The sequence below is a fragment of the Blennius ocellaris genome (genome assembly GCF_963422515.1).
Source record: "Blennius ocellaris genome assembly, chromosome: 17".
NCBI lineage: Eukaryota > Metazoa > Chordata > Actinopteri > Blenniiformes > Blenniidae > Blennius > Blennius ocellaris.
In genome coordinates this window covers 17170016-17184333 of record NC_137666.1, presented here as the reverse complement: position 1 = coordinate 17184333, position 14318 = coordinate 17170016, and the positions used below count along the sequence as shown (strand labels likewise).

At 43.1% G+C, this 14318-nt stretch overlaps 1 protein-coding gene across 1 annotated transcript in view; it reads right to left on the bottom strand.

Annotated features, from left to right (window-relative positions):
• Window positions 1-2866: 2866 nt before the first annotated feature.
• The window catches only part of LOC308142140 (regulator of G-protein signaling 6-like), a 52373-nt gene continuing 40921 nt past the window's right edge, over window positions 2867-14318 (bottom strand). Inside the window, exons 6-17 of the mRNA XM_080512465.1 lie at window positions 13101-13152; window positions 12571-12635; window positions 9614-9690; window positions 8830-8911; window positions 8536-8610; window positions 6702-6803; window positions 6403-6575; window positions 6084-6209; window positions 5413-5599; window positions 4778-4867; window positions 3598-3651; window positions 2867-3339 (exon numbers count right to left, since the gene is read on the bottom strand). Of these exons, the coding sequence (XP_080368591.1) occupies window positions 3289-3339; window positions 3598-3651; window positions 4778-4867; window positions 5413-5599; window positions 6084-6209; window positions 6403-6575; window positions 6702-6803; window positions 8536-8610; window positions 8830-8911; window positions 9614-9690; window positions 12571-12635; window positions 13101-13152 (1134 nt within the window). The 3' untranslated portion in view covers window positions 2867-3288. The remainder of the gene's footprint in view (window positions 3340-3597; window positions 3652-4777; window positions 4868-5412; window positions 5600-6083; window positions 6210-6402; window positions 6576-6701; window positions 6804-8535; window positions 8611-8829; window positions 8912-9613; window positions 9691-12570; window positions 12636-13100; window positions 13153-14318) is intronic.

Genomic DNA, 14318 nt, shown 5'->3' with positions numbered 1-14318 from the left:
TTTTTCTCCTCAGAAATATAGACATGAGTGGGAATGTGCTAATTTTCAATCAATTGAAGGTTTGCACTCGCAACACGCAGCAAAGATACGCTTTTGTAGGGATTTAAGGTCAGGCCAGATGTGTTCAGTTTGGTTTGGGTTCAATCGTAACTCTCACTGTGACCTGAGGGTAAAATCATGGTCATTCCCAGCGTGTCTTCAACAACAACCAATAGTTGTGGAAATGATAGTTGAGTACTGTCATTCGTTGCATGTAATTTTTTTTTTCTAGTTGCTATATGTACATATATGGGGATCATAGTTTAATGGTATATTAAATATTGGTATTTCCTTGCTCAGTTTGAGGTTTTTAAAGGGGTTTTTAATGTAAACGTGAAACTTCTCTGGAACGAAAACTCCAAAACGATGCGTTTTCACTTGACTTGTTGACGTGTGAACTCGAGGGTGTCAAAGTTGGAGGAGCAACGGGAGGATATTTATGTTTCGTAATAAAAAAGCTTTAGAGTCCTAATCGAAGGGAAACGTTACGTCTCACCCAGCCTATTAAACGCGTCTGAAAAGCCCGCATCGCAACAGTTTGGGCTGGGATCTCCAGGGGACGCTTCGTTCCTCTAAAACATAAAGGTCAGTGTGATCATTTCACTTGATCAGCCGCGACGCAGGAAAGCTTGAGAGATATGGATAATTGCTCCTCTTACATATCCTGAAGTATATGATCAAAGAATTTCTCCTGAGATCAGAAGAGGGGAGAGTCAATCACACAAAGGATTGATTTCATTTAGAGAATATTTGTATTTGGGGGGGGGGAAGGAATGAAATAATACAATACAAAATATCAGATATTCTGGCATCTGACCAAAATTCATCAACACACCGAGTTAAGAGTGAAACACTCTGGATGTTTGACAGGCGACAGCTCGGCTTGAATCACATTACAATAAATTGATGTTTCATTTAGTCCGAGTTAATCACTATAAGAGGAGGTGGAGTTTATTGCCTCTGCAGAAGAAGGATTAAAAAGTGTTTCCCCAGTAAAATGATGCATCTGGGAAGATAACTTCAGGGGCAAATCCAATGATCTGACTTCTTCACAAATCATAGAAACAAACACGAGCCGACAGGTCCAGAGTCTTTTTTTTTTTTTTTATTATTATTATTATTTGGTACCCATGATATAGATAGCAGGTGCTTGAGTGTTTAGAGTGCCTGTAGTTATCTTGCAGATTGAAAAACTAAAAAGCACAAAATGCCCTGAATATGTTACATGCATAGTAATGTGCCCATATCATAATAAAATGTGCTTTTGGATAATGATCTCTCTTTTGTATATAGCTAATTTACATCTACAATGCACCGAGTACAAAGTGTCATTGTGTTTGTGCTGAGAATAACATTTGGTACATCGACTCGAGTTAAACGTCTCTCTTTCTCTCTACCGTTACACTCAAGAGGTTACTGGTTTAATGATAGTGATGATAAATAATAATATGACCTGTACAGTGCAATGCAACAACTCTTATATGAAAAAAAACAAACAAAACCCAAACAAAACAAACAGAAAAGATGACAGACACGTTGAGCAGCGTTGTGAGATGTCCATTCCTTCTCCTCGTCTCTGGAGGGTCCAAACATTTCCCTTAAATATCCAGCATGCGCTCAATCCCATCGAGACGTGTGACGACTGTCAAGAGGACGACGGAACCAAAACGGGCAGGTCTCATTGTTTGGAGGCAAAACATGAAGTAATCATGCAGTAAAAAAAAAGAATAATAATACACAAAAAACATTTAAAAAAAAGATCCCATTTTGGGCTGCAGGCTTTTGAGTTTTGACATCATGATGTCCTTCCAGTACAGTCTGGTAACACTGTGGTTGGTCCTGTGGTTTCACCACCACTAGATGGACCCATGGCACTGGAAACTTCACACACCACACGATGAGGAGCAGAGAGCATCTCGACCAGGGGCGCCAACGTCGCTTCAGCTCGGCAGCTGGTTTTCGTGCAGGAGTGCAAGCTCATAGTGGAAGAAAGTCGACATTTTACTGAATTTATTTTCAGAAAGAGTGACCAATTAAAGGATTGAATAAATGCCATTTTTAATAGATTTTGGTTTTTTTATGATAAATTGTCTAAAAAAAAAAGATGCTGTCTGTATTTTCCATTTCTGCAGGAAGTCTCCACCTCTCGGTCTGATTCTGCAGGGGTTGTTTTTTTTTCTTCTTCCTGTTGTGTTCTGTAAGAAGTGCCTTGAAATAAAACTGAATTGAATTTTGTTGCATCCAAAAGGAAATACGTTTGTGTCGTACGCTTGACACCCCTGATGGTGATGCTTCTCTCACATGTAAAAGCTGAAATCACAAAGGTCTGTGGCGTTAGAACGGAAAGGCGTCTTCATTTGTCAGAAACTAAGAGCTCGTCTGTGCAGCCTTAAAACTTTTTTTTTTTTTTTTCTTTCTCTAAAACTTCTAGTCTGGAAGCAGCGAAGCTAACTTCTTCTCCTTGTTAGAAAAAGGGTGGATTCCTAACAAGAGACACTGAAATGGAACATGCGGCGCTGCAGTGTGGTGCTACATTAAGCCCTTTATATGTGCCAGATCCTGGAATGTAATGAAGCATGGAGAATTACACCTTGGAGGATCAGTTTCTTACAGGCTTCGTGTTCTTGATCCAGGCCAGAACTGTGCTCACCGTCTCACTGGCATCTCATAAGAAATAGCTCTAATAGAAATTTCAAGGATATATATATAAAAAGAGGCTGGATTCATTTCTAAAAAAAGAAAAAAAAAAAAAAAAAAAAGGAGAAAAGTGGTGTCACACTGTATTTATTGCTGGCTGCCTTTTGAGCACATGTAAAGTAGATCTGTGTCGATGAGCCTGTTTTTGATTTCATTCCCGGGATGCTGACGTCGATAGTTCGTTTTCCAATGTAGAATAATGTTGCAATACCAGACATGTTCATCTCCAAGGGACACAGACATATTTATAGCTATAAAACAAGATGGAAACACCATAAAGTGGCCGGCTGCGAGGTTCCGGGCCGGGCTGGAGGAGCCGTCGCTGCACGCCGCATGCCGGAGTGGCGAGTCGACCGAGGTTCCCCGTGTTCATTGTCTGTCCTTCGGCGGGTGGGGAAAATGAGAGGGGGGGGGGGGGGGGGGGGGGGAGAGGTTGGGGCTCAAGGCTGCACTACCAATATGGCAGTAGTGTCTGAGAGCCCCGTCCAGCCGGGCTCCGCCCCCCCCGCAGCAGCAGGGTCTGGCTGCGGCCCCCCCCGGCGTGGGGCTCTGTCAGGACGACTGCATCAGGCCTGTCAGGCGCTTTCCCGTCAGCGACTTGCCCTGGAAGGGGAGGGGGAGGGGAGGGGGGGGTGTCAAGTTAGAACGGAGACAACATGTCACTGGAGCAGGACGCTGGGAGCATCCATCAGTCACAGTTTCTAAAGGATGTTTCATCCTATTACAGGTTTTAAACGGAAACAAAAGGAGAACAGAAGAAGCCACGACAGAGTGTCACGTGGTCATCATTGCAGAAAGCCACTGAAAGTGAGCCAGCCAGTGTGGTTGGTGACATGAACAGCCCTCGCTCCAATGACTTACCACACTGCGCGTGAACTTCTCCAAGGACGTGCGGCGGCCCTGCTCAGTGTCTGCTGGCTGCTGTTTCGGGAGGGGGGGGGGGGGGGGGGGGGGGGGGGTAAGCAGGGTGAGTGTCCGGGTCAGGTATGGGTGTTGGAGGTGAGGGGGGGTGGGGGGGGGGGAGATGTTGTTAGTGAGGGGGGGAAAAAAGAGGGCCAAGCATTGAAAAAAAAAAAAAGATAAGAAGAGGGCCAGGTGCAGGTGGGGTGTGGAGGGAGGGTGGAGGTGGTTGGAGTGGGGTCAGTGACAGGCCAGCAGGGGGAGCAGTGTCCACATGGGGGGGAGGAGGAGGAGGAGGAGGAGGAGGAGGGGGGGGGGGGGGGCAGAAAGGCTCATGAACAGAAGAAGCTGTGAGGCTGAAAAGCTCCATTTTACAGTCAAACAGGAGAGTTTGTTCTGCTGCGCCGCTCCTACACCTCAGGGTAAATATAAAACTAGACGTCACTCAGTCAGAGGTTTTAATGCTTTGCAGATGGAAGGTTGAAGTGTTTATAGCTGAGAATTGAATAGTCGGACTTTTTATGTTCAAGTTTAAGTTCAAGTTTTATGCTGTTAAAACGCACATTTTAGAAGTGGACTTTATATATATGTAATGACGAGGAGAAAGGCTCTGAAACAGTTGGAAAGGAAGTAGCGTTTTTTATAAAGAGAAGTGCAGATATTATATGTAGACACATGGAGCAGAGGCGGTTTTAAACCTAATTCAAACGTACATTTCCTGCATGTGACCACTATGATGGTGACTCACAAGCTCAGTACGGGTTGGATGTTGCTGAAAACCTCATGTTGGTGTGTTATGTGGAAGATACTTTCTAATGGAGCCACTGACGACACTGAAACATCTTCAAAGTCCAGAAGATGTATTATAAACTACTTATATGTCTATTCATCACTGCACATGATATATTACTCGAATGAATAATTTTTTGGTAAATTTGCTTTGTTGAATTCATCCACCATCATTATCCTGCAGCACAATATTGATTTTATGTCTGGCTGACATAGTGGGGATCAATATGAATCTGAAATGTTGAGAAATCATAACAAAAAAAAAAAAACCCAAAGAGATGGAGAATGCATGAAGAGTGAGCGTGTCGCGTGGGAGGTGGAGGCTCAGCGAGGGTCGGCGAATGCGGCTCACCTTCTTTCTGGCTAACAGGAGGTCCTGGTAGATGTTGGATCGCAAAAAGCGTGCATAGCTGTCACTTTTCATGAGCTTGAATATGTGCTCCTGCAGAAAGAGAGCAGAGCTGATGAGTGAGCGCCGGCCTGCGTCCGGACGCCCGATGGTGGTCATGACGTGCTGAATGCGTGATCGGAGGAAAGACGAGTCCTGAGTGGTGTCCCACCAGGGGGAGGCGCCAGACGTCACACGTCGGCGGCCCACTCAGGAGCCGGACGAGGACAGGGCGAGCCGGGCGGGTCACCCATTCATGGCATTACCCGCTTCATTAGGCCCTGGCACAAACACACTCCCTCATTCTTCCTCTGCACACTCATTCACACACTGGCAGGGTGGAAGGGTTCAGTGTGTGTGTGTGTGTGTGTGTGTGTGTGTGTGTGGGGGGGGGGGGGGGGGGGGGTGTCAGCGGGGAGATGCAACCCCTCTGACCTCAAAAATCGACTCCATAGATAAAATGAATATAGTTCTATAAACACATCACGATGTTCTGCTTCATCACGTGTTGCCATGGCAATGTAAAGAATGTTTGTTGCTGCATCCATCCATCCATCCATCCATCCGATGTGAGCGGCGTGACCCTCCCCCCAGTCCACCTGAGCGTCCTCGTAGCTGTATCGTCCGGGGTCCTTGAGGTTCTGGCTGGTGCGCTCGTAGCTGTGCGAGTCCAGGTTGATGGAGCTGGGCGCCCCCTCGGCCAAGAACTCCTGCCAGATCTCCTGCGCCCGGGAGGAGACGTCCTGGAGCGGCCGGCGCTTCAGATCCTGCACGGCCAGCCAGAACCTGCAACCGCAGCGCCAGCCGTCTGGTTAACAAACAGCGAGGTGAAATAGAATCTACCTGCGGAGCAGAGCCGAGCACCGAACCTCACTGTGGAGCCGGACGGGCAATTCATCATAGTAGGAAACACTGGGAGCAAATACGTGTACCATGTATGTCATTTCATTTCCTCTATAAATAACTGATTTAAGACAAAATACAAATCCTTAAATGACTTTATAGCCAAAACAGACCACATGGAAACGACTCCATCTGCGAAGGAGAACAAGCATGGCTCATCGCTCTAGACGCCTGCAAAGAAAGAGTCGGCTCCAGATTTGGAGAGTCGTCTGAAGGAGAATGTTCTTGCAGTACCTTGAACAGGCAGTGAGATTCAGGGTGGCGATCAGGGCAAGAACATATTTCTAACCTCCGCTGCAGAGTGGAAGGACATGACGTGTCTCTGGGAAACGTTTGTTTGGTAAACGAGACAACAGAAACCTCTCACCGTAGGTTTTCTGAGCTGAACTCCGACTCCAGGAACTTGAGGAACTGGTCTCGTCCTGCCGGGTCCTTCAGCGCCTCCTCCAGGGAGAAGCCCCATTTCTTCACACGCTGCTGACTCGGGTCCCGACTAACACACACACACACACACACACACACACACACACACACACACACACACACACACACACACACACACACACACACACACACACACACACACACACACACACACACACACACACACACACACACACACAGTTGAAGCCAGAGGAGAGAGCAGAAAGCAGACACACACACACACTGACCTCCCCGGGCCTCACCTGGCCTCCTGGTCCCAGAAGGAGGCGTCGTCGCTGATCCAGGGGTTGGACGGCTCGGCGGGCGCCACGAAGGGGTCGTACTCTATGAACTGCTCCGTGTAGCACATCAGGCTGTCGGCCACTTTGGAGACCTTCATGCAGTGTCTGTCCAGCTGGATGTTGAGGAAGGTGATCTGTCAAGAGAGGAGGGAGAGGAATGAGGAGGCTAAATGGGGTAACTGCCCATCAGTCTCTGTCCCTGGTCGTCATGGTGATGGATGAGCGCGGCGGCCCGCCGGTAACCACGCACGCAGCCTCACCTCCTTCTGAACGTCCTCTTTGGTGGGCTTCCTGGCGGGCTGGGAGCTGATGTGGACCGGGCTGGGCTGGCTCTGGCCGTCGTCTGGGACGCCGTACACTGACTGAGAGGGCGAGGGGAGACGCACGACTGTTACCACGACAACCGCTCAGTGTTTGGATGTAAGGTCAGGGGATTGACAGGACTGTATACAATCTGTTATCTGATTTATTTATTTTTAACACAGGGAGGATAAATTATATCTTCCTTATATATATATATATATATATATATATATATATATATATATATATATATATATATATATATATATATATATATAAAATCTGAACAAAATGACCTTTCAGACTATAAACTCAATAAAACCAGTAGTGATTTTTATTAAAGTAAAAACTCTTGTGAATATCGGCACCTAAAGCATAGATTATGGTGACGGATCACTGCATTTATTGTATTAACTTTTATGAGTTCATGAAGATTTGCGTTTCGATCATATCAAATTATTAAGATAATTCACTTGTTATTCATTATATTGATCCCCAAACACAAAATCACCCCCATCTGCTTTAATCACATGTGTTCCATTCCACCCTTGAACATCATCATAGCAACTATAGAATAGAATAGAATAGAATAGAATAGAATAGAATAGAATAGAATAGAATAGAATAGAAGTACTTTATTCATCTACATGGGAATTCTAGAAGATATAACCGATGAAATCCATCAGAAATAATAAAAAATAATCTACTTCTCATGCTAGTGTTGCATAGTCCTGGTCTGTATGAAGCTTAATTATTAGAAACATGCTTCTTTATGTAAAGATATTGATCAGTTTAACATTTTATTCCCCCTCAGAAATGCAAAGGGAATCTCATGTGACTGGTTCTAGACTTTAGTTGGTGTCACGCCTTTTTAGGAGATTCCTGTTTATTCATTAAATATCACTTTCGTTTAATTCTGTTAGTGTTGTTTTTACTGGAGAAGCAAAGTGGCGAAGTGTCATTTGGGATCAAATAGATCAAATGAAAACTCTGAATGGGCTCATTCAACCAAAAAGGAAGATACAAATGGATGAAATCAGTTTTAAATAGGAACGATGGAGCCTGCTGTGGGTAAAATGTCTGAATGCCTTTCATTACATAATCATCTTTAATCACCGCTTTAGTTTGTTTCTTTGGCTGCAATGATATTTTAGAAAGTCATTCAATAAGATATATTGAAACAAACTTGAGCAGTGATTAAACATAATAATAATGTTTCTCGTTATTGTGGTTCTTAATGCAGGGCCACGTAACTCGACTCATTTTACCCTAATATCGAACAAGATACATTACATGCATTAGTTTTTACATGCATAAGATAAACAGCCATAGTAATTGCAAGGGGAGAAATAGTATAAAGTTATAGTAAACAGAGTAACATTTCAATAAAAGGTTAAAATGTTGCTTCAGTAAAAATCACTGCATATAATTTATCTCATTATTTTTAATCAGATTTATTTTCTTTAATTGATTCAATTGCAAGATAAACCTTATAATAATACTCAATTAAAACATTATCCAGAATGTATTATAATTTTCACATCAAACTGCACCAACCTGAATATTTTCTTAATTGTTTTAACGTGCTTCCATTCGCAAATGAACCTTAAAGGTGCGCCAGGTGAATTTTAAGTAATACCATATTTGTGCATGAGATGGCAGTAGTGAGTCAGCTAGTCTTCAGTGTAAGTGTCTTTCGTTAGGTCATTGTTTTTCAGAGTTCTACATCCCACACCTCCACACATTTGTCTGTTTATGATCACCGTGTGCAGAGGAACTCGGCCTCCTCACCTTCTTTACCCGGTGGGGGTTCCTCTCTCTCCGGCACTTGCGGATGTCCATCTCGGTGGTGTTGACGCAGCCTGGCTGTGGGAAGCAGCAGGAGACGGGAATGTGTGTGTGTGTCTGTGTGTCTGGGTCACATAACAGATTGCTTGTATGGCTCCTCTGTTCTGAGGCTCAACTCTGATTCTTGCAGCTGAATCTGCCTCTTCTTGTCTACTGACGCAAAAAAACCCAAACCCCGGCTTCGTTCCTGCAGCGAGATTCTCTTTGTTCCCACACTATTCAGTCTCCTGAACTCACCACTGGCCTGTGGACGTCCCAGAATGCCCTCTCCTGGCTGTCAAGAATCTTCCTCTCTGCTTTGTCCTTCTTCCTGTCGATCCTTACAGAGGAAAAAAGCAGATTACAGTGAATGATGCCTCAGATTGGAGACACACACACACACACACACACACACACACACACACACACACACACACACACACACACACACACACACACACACACACACACACACACACACACACACACACACACACACACACACACACACACACACAGTGTTGATCCTGACCTGTCTGCACCCTTCCCTCAGTGAATCTGCAGTATCATTATCCAGCAGGTATAACAGGCCTCATTACTCCCACTTGTACTGAATGATGGCCTGCCTTTAAATTTGATTTGGTGTCACGAGGAGAGGTTGGCTGTGACTACAAATACCAGCCAGCAGGTGTCACTCTTGCAAAGTGTTGAAAAGCGTGTTGCGTTGCGTGTGTGTGTGTGTTTACTGCATGGAACCCTTGAGTGAAAGCAGAGCATGAAAACAGCTCCATTAATGAGAGAATCGGAGGCCCAACAGTCTGTGCACACTGAAACATTTCCTCCTCCTCCTCCTCCTCCTCCTCTTCCTCTTCCTATTCCTCTACCTCCACCTCCTCCTCCTCCTCCTTCTCTGGGAAATAACACTGGCATCATGCATGCAGCTGAAGGCTGGCGCTTTCTAAGAACCCGTGCATAAACTTGATTCCATCAACGTCACGTTGACATCAGGAGGTGACTCACGTGTGAACCCCCCTGCACTTACTTGACTTGAGCTTCAGCTTGCATGAAGATGAATTCCCACTTTCTGGCGAAAGCCCTCTGCAGCCGAGCCAGGTTCTCCTGGAAATAAAGAAAGATTGTTGACACACAGTCAAACATTTCACTCCTACAGAAAGAAGAAGTTGTTCCGTCTGAGGTTGTGTCAAGATTTCAGAACTTTATATGCCCAAGTAGAACACATAATAACTTTGTTTTTCTTTAACGATTTAAAAATCGTATGTGTGTCTTGCACAATGCAGTTTGATTGTCAAACACATTGCAACAATATTTGTAGAATCGTGTGTTTTATTAACATTCAGGCTTTTTATTTTTTCATTCTTTTTGGAGATGTTAACTTTACATATGTGTCATATGTATATTAATATGTGTTTGCATATAAGTATCTATGTCTAGGCAGGTGTGTATACATTGGATATAGATTTCATTAGAAGGCGTTTACATCCATCCATCCATCCATCCATCCATACATCCATCCATACATCCATCCATACATCCATCCATACATCCATACTGTATATACTGTTTGTGTGCGTGTGTATAGAGATACATAATTCATATTTGTGTAAATAGATTATTTTCTTGGTAGTATGTGTCTGTATTTTGTGTTTTGACATATTTGGAACAAAATAATCATTTAACAAACGTCTACTGACATAAACCAGTGACGTGTCAGTGACAAACCTCCGACTCGTGTGTCTCTGATCACAAGCACAGTGAAAACAGGTCATCATGCACACATTACAAAATAAGTGAAATGTAAGTTAATGTGTTGGGTAATTCACTAAAATATATATATAAAAAAAAAATACTTGATGAACTAAGGCTTTAAAAATGACAGAATGTATGTATTAAATGTGAAGACAATATGAGTGTGAAGAACCTTGAAAAAGTAATGGTCATAAAACTTTGACAAGTTTTTTTTTTTTTTAAAGAAGGTGAAAAGTAGCTTCTAAATAAGTTTAATAATTCACAAAAGTAGATTTTTTTTTTTTACAGTATTCATAAAGACTCAGAGTTCCTACAGCCCACATAAAGAACTTATATTGTATTAAAAAAATAACATAAAGGTACAATATGATACAGTTTTCTATCAAAAAATTTTAAATTACGTAAAATATGGAACTTTTGTGTTACTCTACATGCATTTTTGCATTGCAAGGCCTGTAAATTCTTCAAAGTTGCTCAGACCTTTACAAATACACTTAATATGTTTCTGGTGCGTTGGGCGAGATTGAGTTCCTCTTTATACTGTGCTGTGAATACAAAGCTATAAACTACTTCTTAAACGGTTTTACAATGTGTTGTGTGTTTTGCAATAAATCAATATATGTCCTTGTGATACAATTGTAGCATATTTATTCCAGAATAATCTGAAATGTCGTCAGTTGTTGCAGAAAAGACAGAAAACAAAACAGCAAGCCATAGAAGGACCTTCCTTTGTAATACCACTTTGGACCACAAGGTGGCGGAGTGACTGATGTTACCAACAAAGAACAAAAAGAAAAAACTGCATTAGCAGAATCTGATATGAGTCGGAAGGAAAAAATGCGCAAAACTTGAAGCTCTTGACAACAATGAACAGTAAACTGCAGGAACCCATGCGCAACAGAGACTCACTGCTGCCACCTAGTGGCATGAATCAAATACTTAAATTCCTATACCTTACATGGGGGGGGCTACATATCTTGACGGTCCTGAACTTGCAAAATACTGCCATAATAACGGCTAAATAGAGTATACGTGACGAAAATGTTAATATTTCCACAATTGGAAAGGGAGATGACTACAATCTCAACACAAAAGGCATTTTTAATAACACTTTCTGGTGCAAAATACAACTAAATGTTCAGAAAACGTATCCTATAGTTTTTGCATTATCCATGTTGGGTTTTTTTTTTTTTTTTACACATATGACCATAAATCTACAAATGAAGCTCAATTAAGACTACGCAGTCATCCGTCGTGGATTCTACCATGTGACCTTGTTACAAACAGAGAAAAACTAACGAGCATGAGCAGACACGTTAGCAGTGCAGGCAATGAGGCCTGCAGGCAGAAAGTGGCCTGGATAAGAGCGAGGAGGAAGTGGACTGGACAATAGTTGCAGCGTCATTTAGAATATTGGAGAGCGTTGCATTGCTGCTGTGCGATATCCAGAGATCAAGCAGTGCCACGAGGCTCCTCTGGAGACTCTATCGATCTGATGGTGCCAAGCAGTGCTCCGCATTGTTTTGTTTACATCTCAGACTCTGTATTGTCTTTTACTTTAATGGGTTGTCCGGAAGAAAGTTATTTACCTTTTGACAATCTGATCGTGTTTTCTTTCACTTCCTGATGGATCTGTCTTTAGATTAGCGTTTTGTTTTTTTAAATTACAATGAATTCAGTTCTATAAATAGGTCTTTTATGGAAGCACAGTTCAAGTGAAATCGCATTGTTTTTAGATTTTCATTTCAGAACAGCAACATTTGGAAGAAAATGTCCAGAAATGATCAAAATGAGGTCGTTTTTTATGTTTGGCCACTAGCAGGTGCTGCTGTTTGTTTTTGTATTGACACAACACACTCTAATGCTCGCTCTTGCACACTTTAAACACGGAGATCACGACCATTCATATGGACATACGACAACTGATATTACGGTAACTACCAGCTCCCAGGAGAGTATTGACCGGGAGTCATGAAAACATTGTTGTTATTGTCCATCTACTGTGAACAACGTGCGGGAAGCTCGGGCTGCAAAGGGGCGGAACATTTCTGGAAAGTTTCCTGTAAATGAAGTTGCATTTTCACTTGAAATCGCTTGTCAACTGGGCCTCACATGTTCCTTGACCCTCCCCCACAGGTACAGTCAAGCCCCTCACATTGACGAACCACTGGTTCACACACGATGACGCATTGAACCAAAAGCTCCAACAAGCAAGAATCCGGTTTCACTCACGGCCTCGTAGTCCGCCAGCTCCAGCCGGGCTTTGTTCTGCATGGTGCGCTTGCACAGGTAAATGGCTGCGGAGGAAAAGAAGAGACGAATGAGACATGAAGAGGACACACTTTGTTTGCCCTGTGCCAACAAAAGATTTCTAATGGGTTGCACTCTTTTATTTTTTATTTATTTATTTATTTATTTTGAAGGAAGGTCTCAGCTGTCTGAACTAACACTAATGAACGGCATGCTGGAGCGGCCAGACCGCGTGTGGTCTTTGGAAATAACAAGCTGCGGGTAAATGCCACGCAGGACAGCCAATCAGAGCCTGTCCCTTTATTTTGTGGGGCCAGTGTCGTCCTATGGGACTCTCTCCTGCCAGGGGTGGTGGTGGTGGGGGGGGGGGCAGATACGTTACAGGGACTGGCCCCACGGATCAATAGCCAGTCGGTGTGAACAACACATCTCCAGAACGAGCAGCTGAAGGCTTCAGAGAGTCGCCCTGGTCGGAGAAAGATGCAAGAATTGACAGACGGCATGTGACTCACCGTAATCTGTGTTCTCGGGTTCCCAGCAGTTTGAAGGCCAGAAGTACGGAGACTGAGGGAAACAGAGGAAAACACATTTTGTTTATGAACTCTTAGGATTCTCGTTTCGTATTCTCTTAGTTTAACAATAAAACTCTAATATAAAGGTCCCAAAAAAAATTTTTTTTCATGATCTCAGATGAGCTTCATACAAATATCTGTCTTGTTTTTAAAGTGTGAGAGAGGAGAAGCCAATAGCCAATAGCCAAAGACCCCCCCCCCCCCCCCGGTTACGGTCATAGTAGAAATCTGAGGGGTGTCGGGGGATGCCTTTTCCCTGTAGGAATCTTACACTGAATTTCGTTTTAACAGAAATCATGATGAGAAAAAGAAAAAAAAAACCTGGCCTAAAAATACTCATTTTTAAAATGTAATTCACGGTAAGTGGAACGTGCGAGAGAGGCTGAGTTGAGCTCAACAAATTGCTGTAAAAGGGAGCAGCAAAGTGAGAAATTGGGCTTTAATGCAATACCAGAACTGTAGTATATTAAATGTAATGTAAATTTTATTAAAAATTGTTTTTCATTTTTGTACAATTTTTCACAGAAATTACGGTAAAATTTGTTTAAAACTCAGGAATGCTTTTGTTCATGTGTGAGAAGAAAACATGACAACAGGGAAAAATATCTGGTAAAAAAACTTTTGAAACATATTTTTAAAAACTTCCATTTGCAGTTATTATGTAATATATTAAAAGCAGCTTACAAGCATGAAAACAGTATTTTTTTTTGTCTATGGATTCTAATAACTGCCAATTATAGTAATATATAATGTGGGAAATAACAGGAAGATGAATTCAACCGATGTGTGGTTGTGTTTGGGGGTTGAAAAGTGCAGTACGAGCTGCAAACCTCAGCTCATATTACACATTCAAAGTTCATTCTGAAGTCCATGAATAATAAATCAGTCCCATCCATCATGCATTCTTAATAAAGGGGCAGAATTAGACGTTATCCAGCACATTTTTCATCAGCACTATTCCTCATGACGGTAATTAGCTCGAGAGCGAGCGGGCGGGCGAGTGAAGGGCCGGCCGGCCGGCCGATGGTTGCGTTTGTTTGAACGTAATGAACGGCGTGGTGAACTCAGAGAGGAGCAGCTGACCGGTGACACTTTCCATCGGCAGACGCGAACGGGGAGCGAGATGTCATTAAAGATGTGGGTTTTTATATCCGCGTG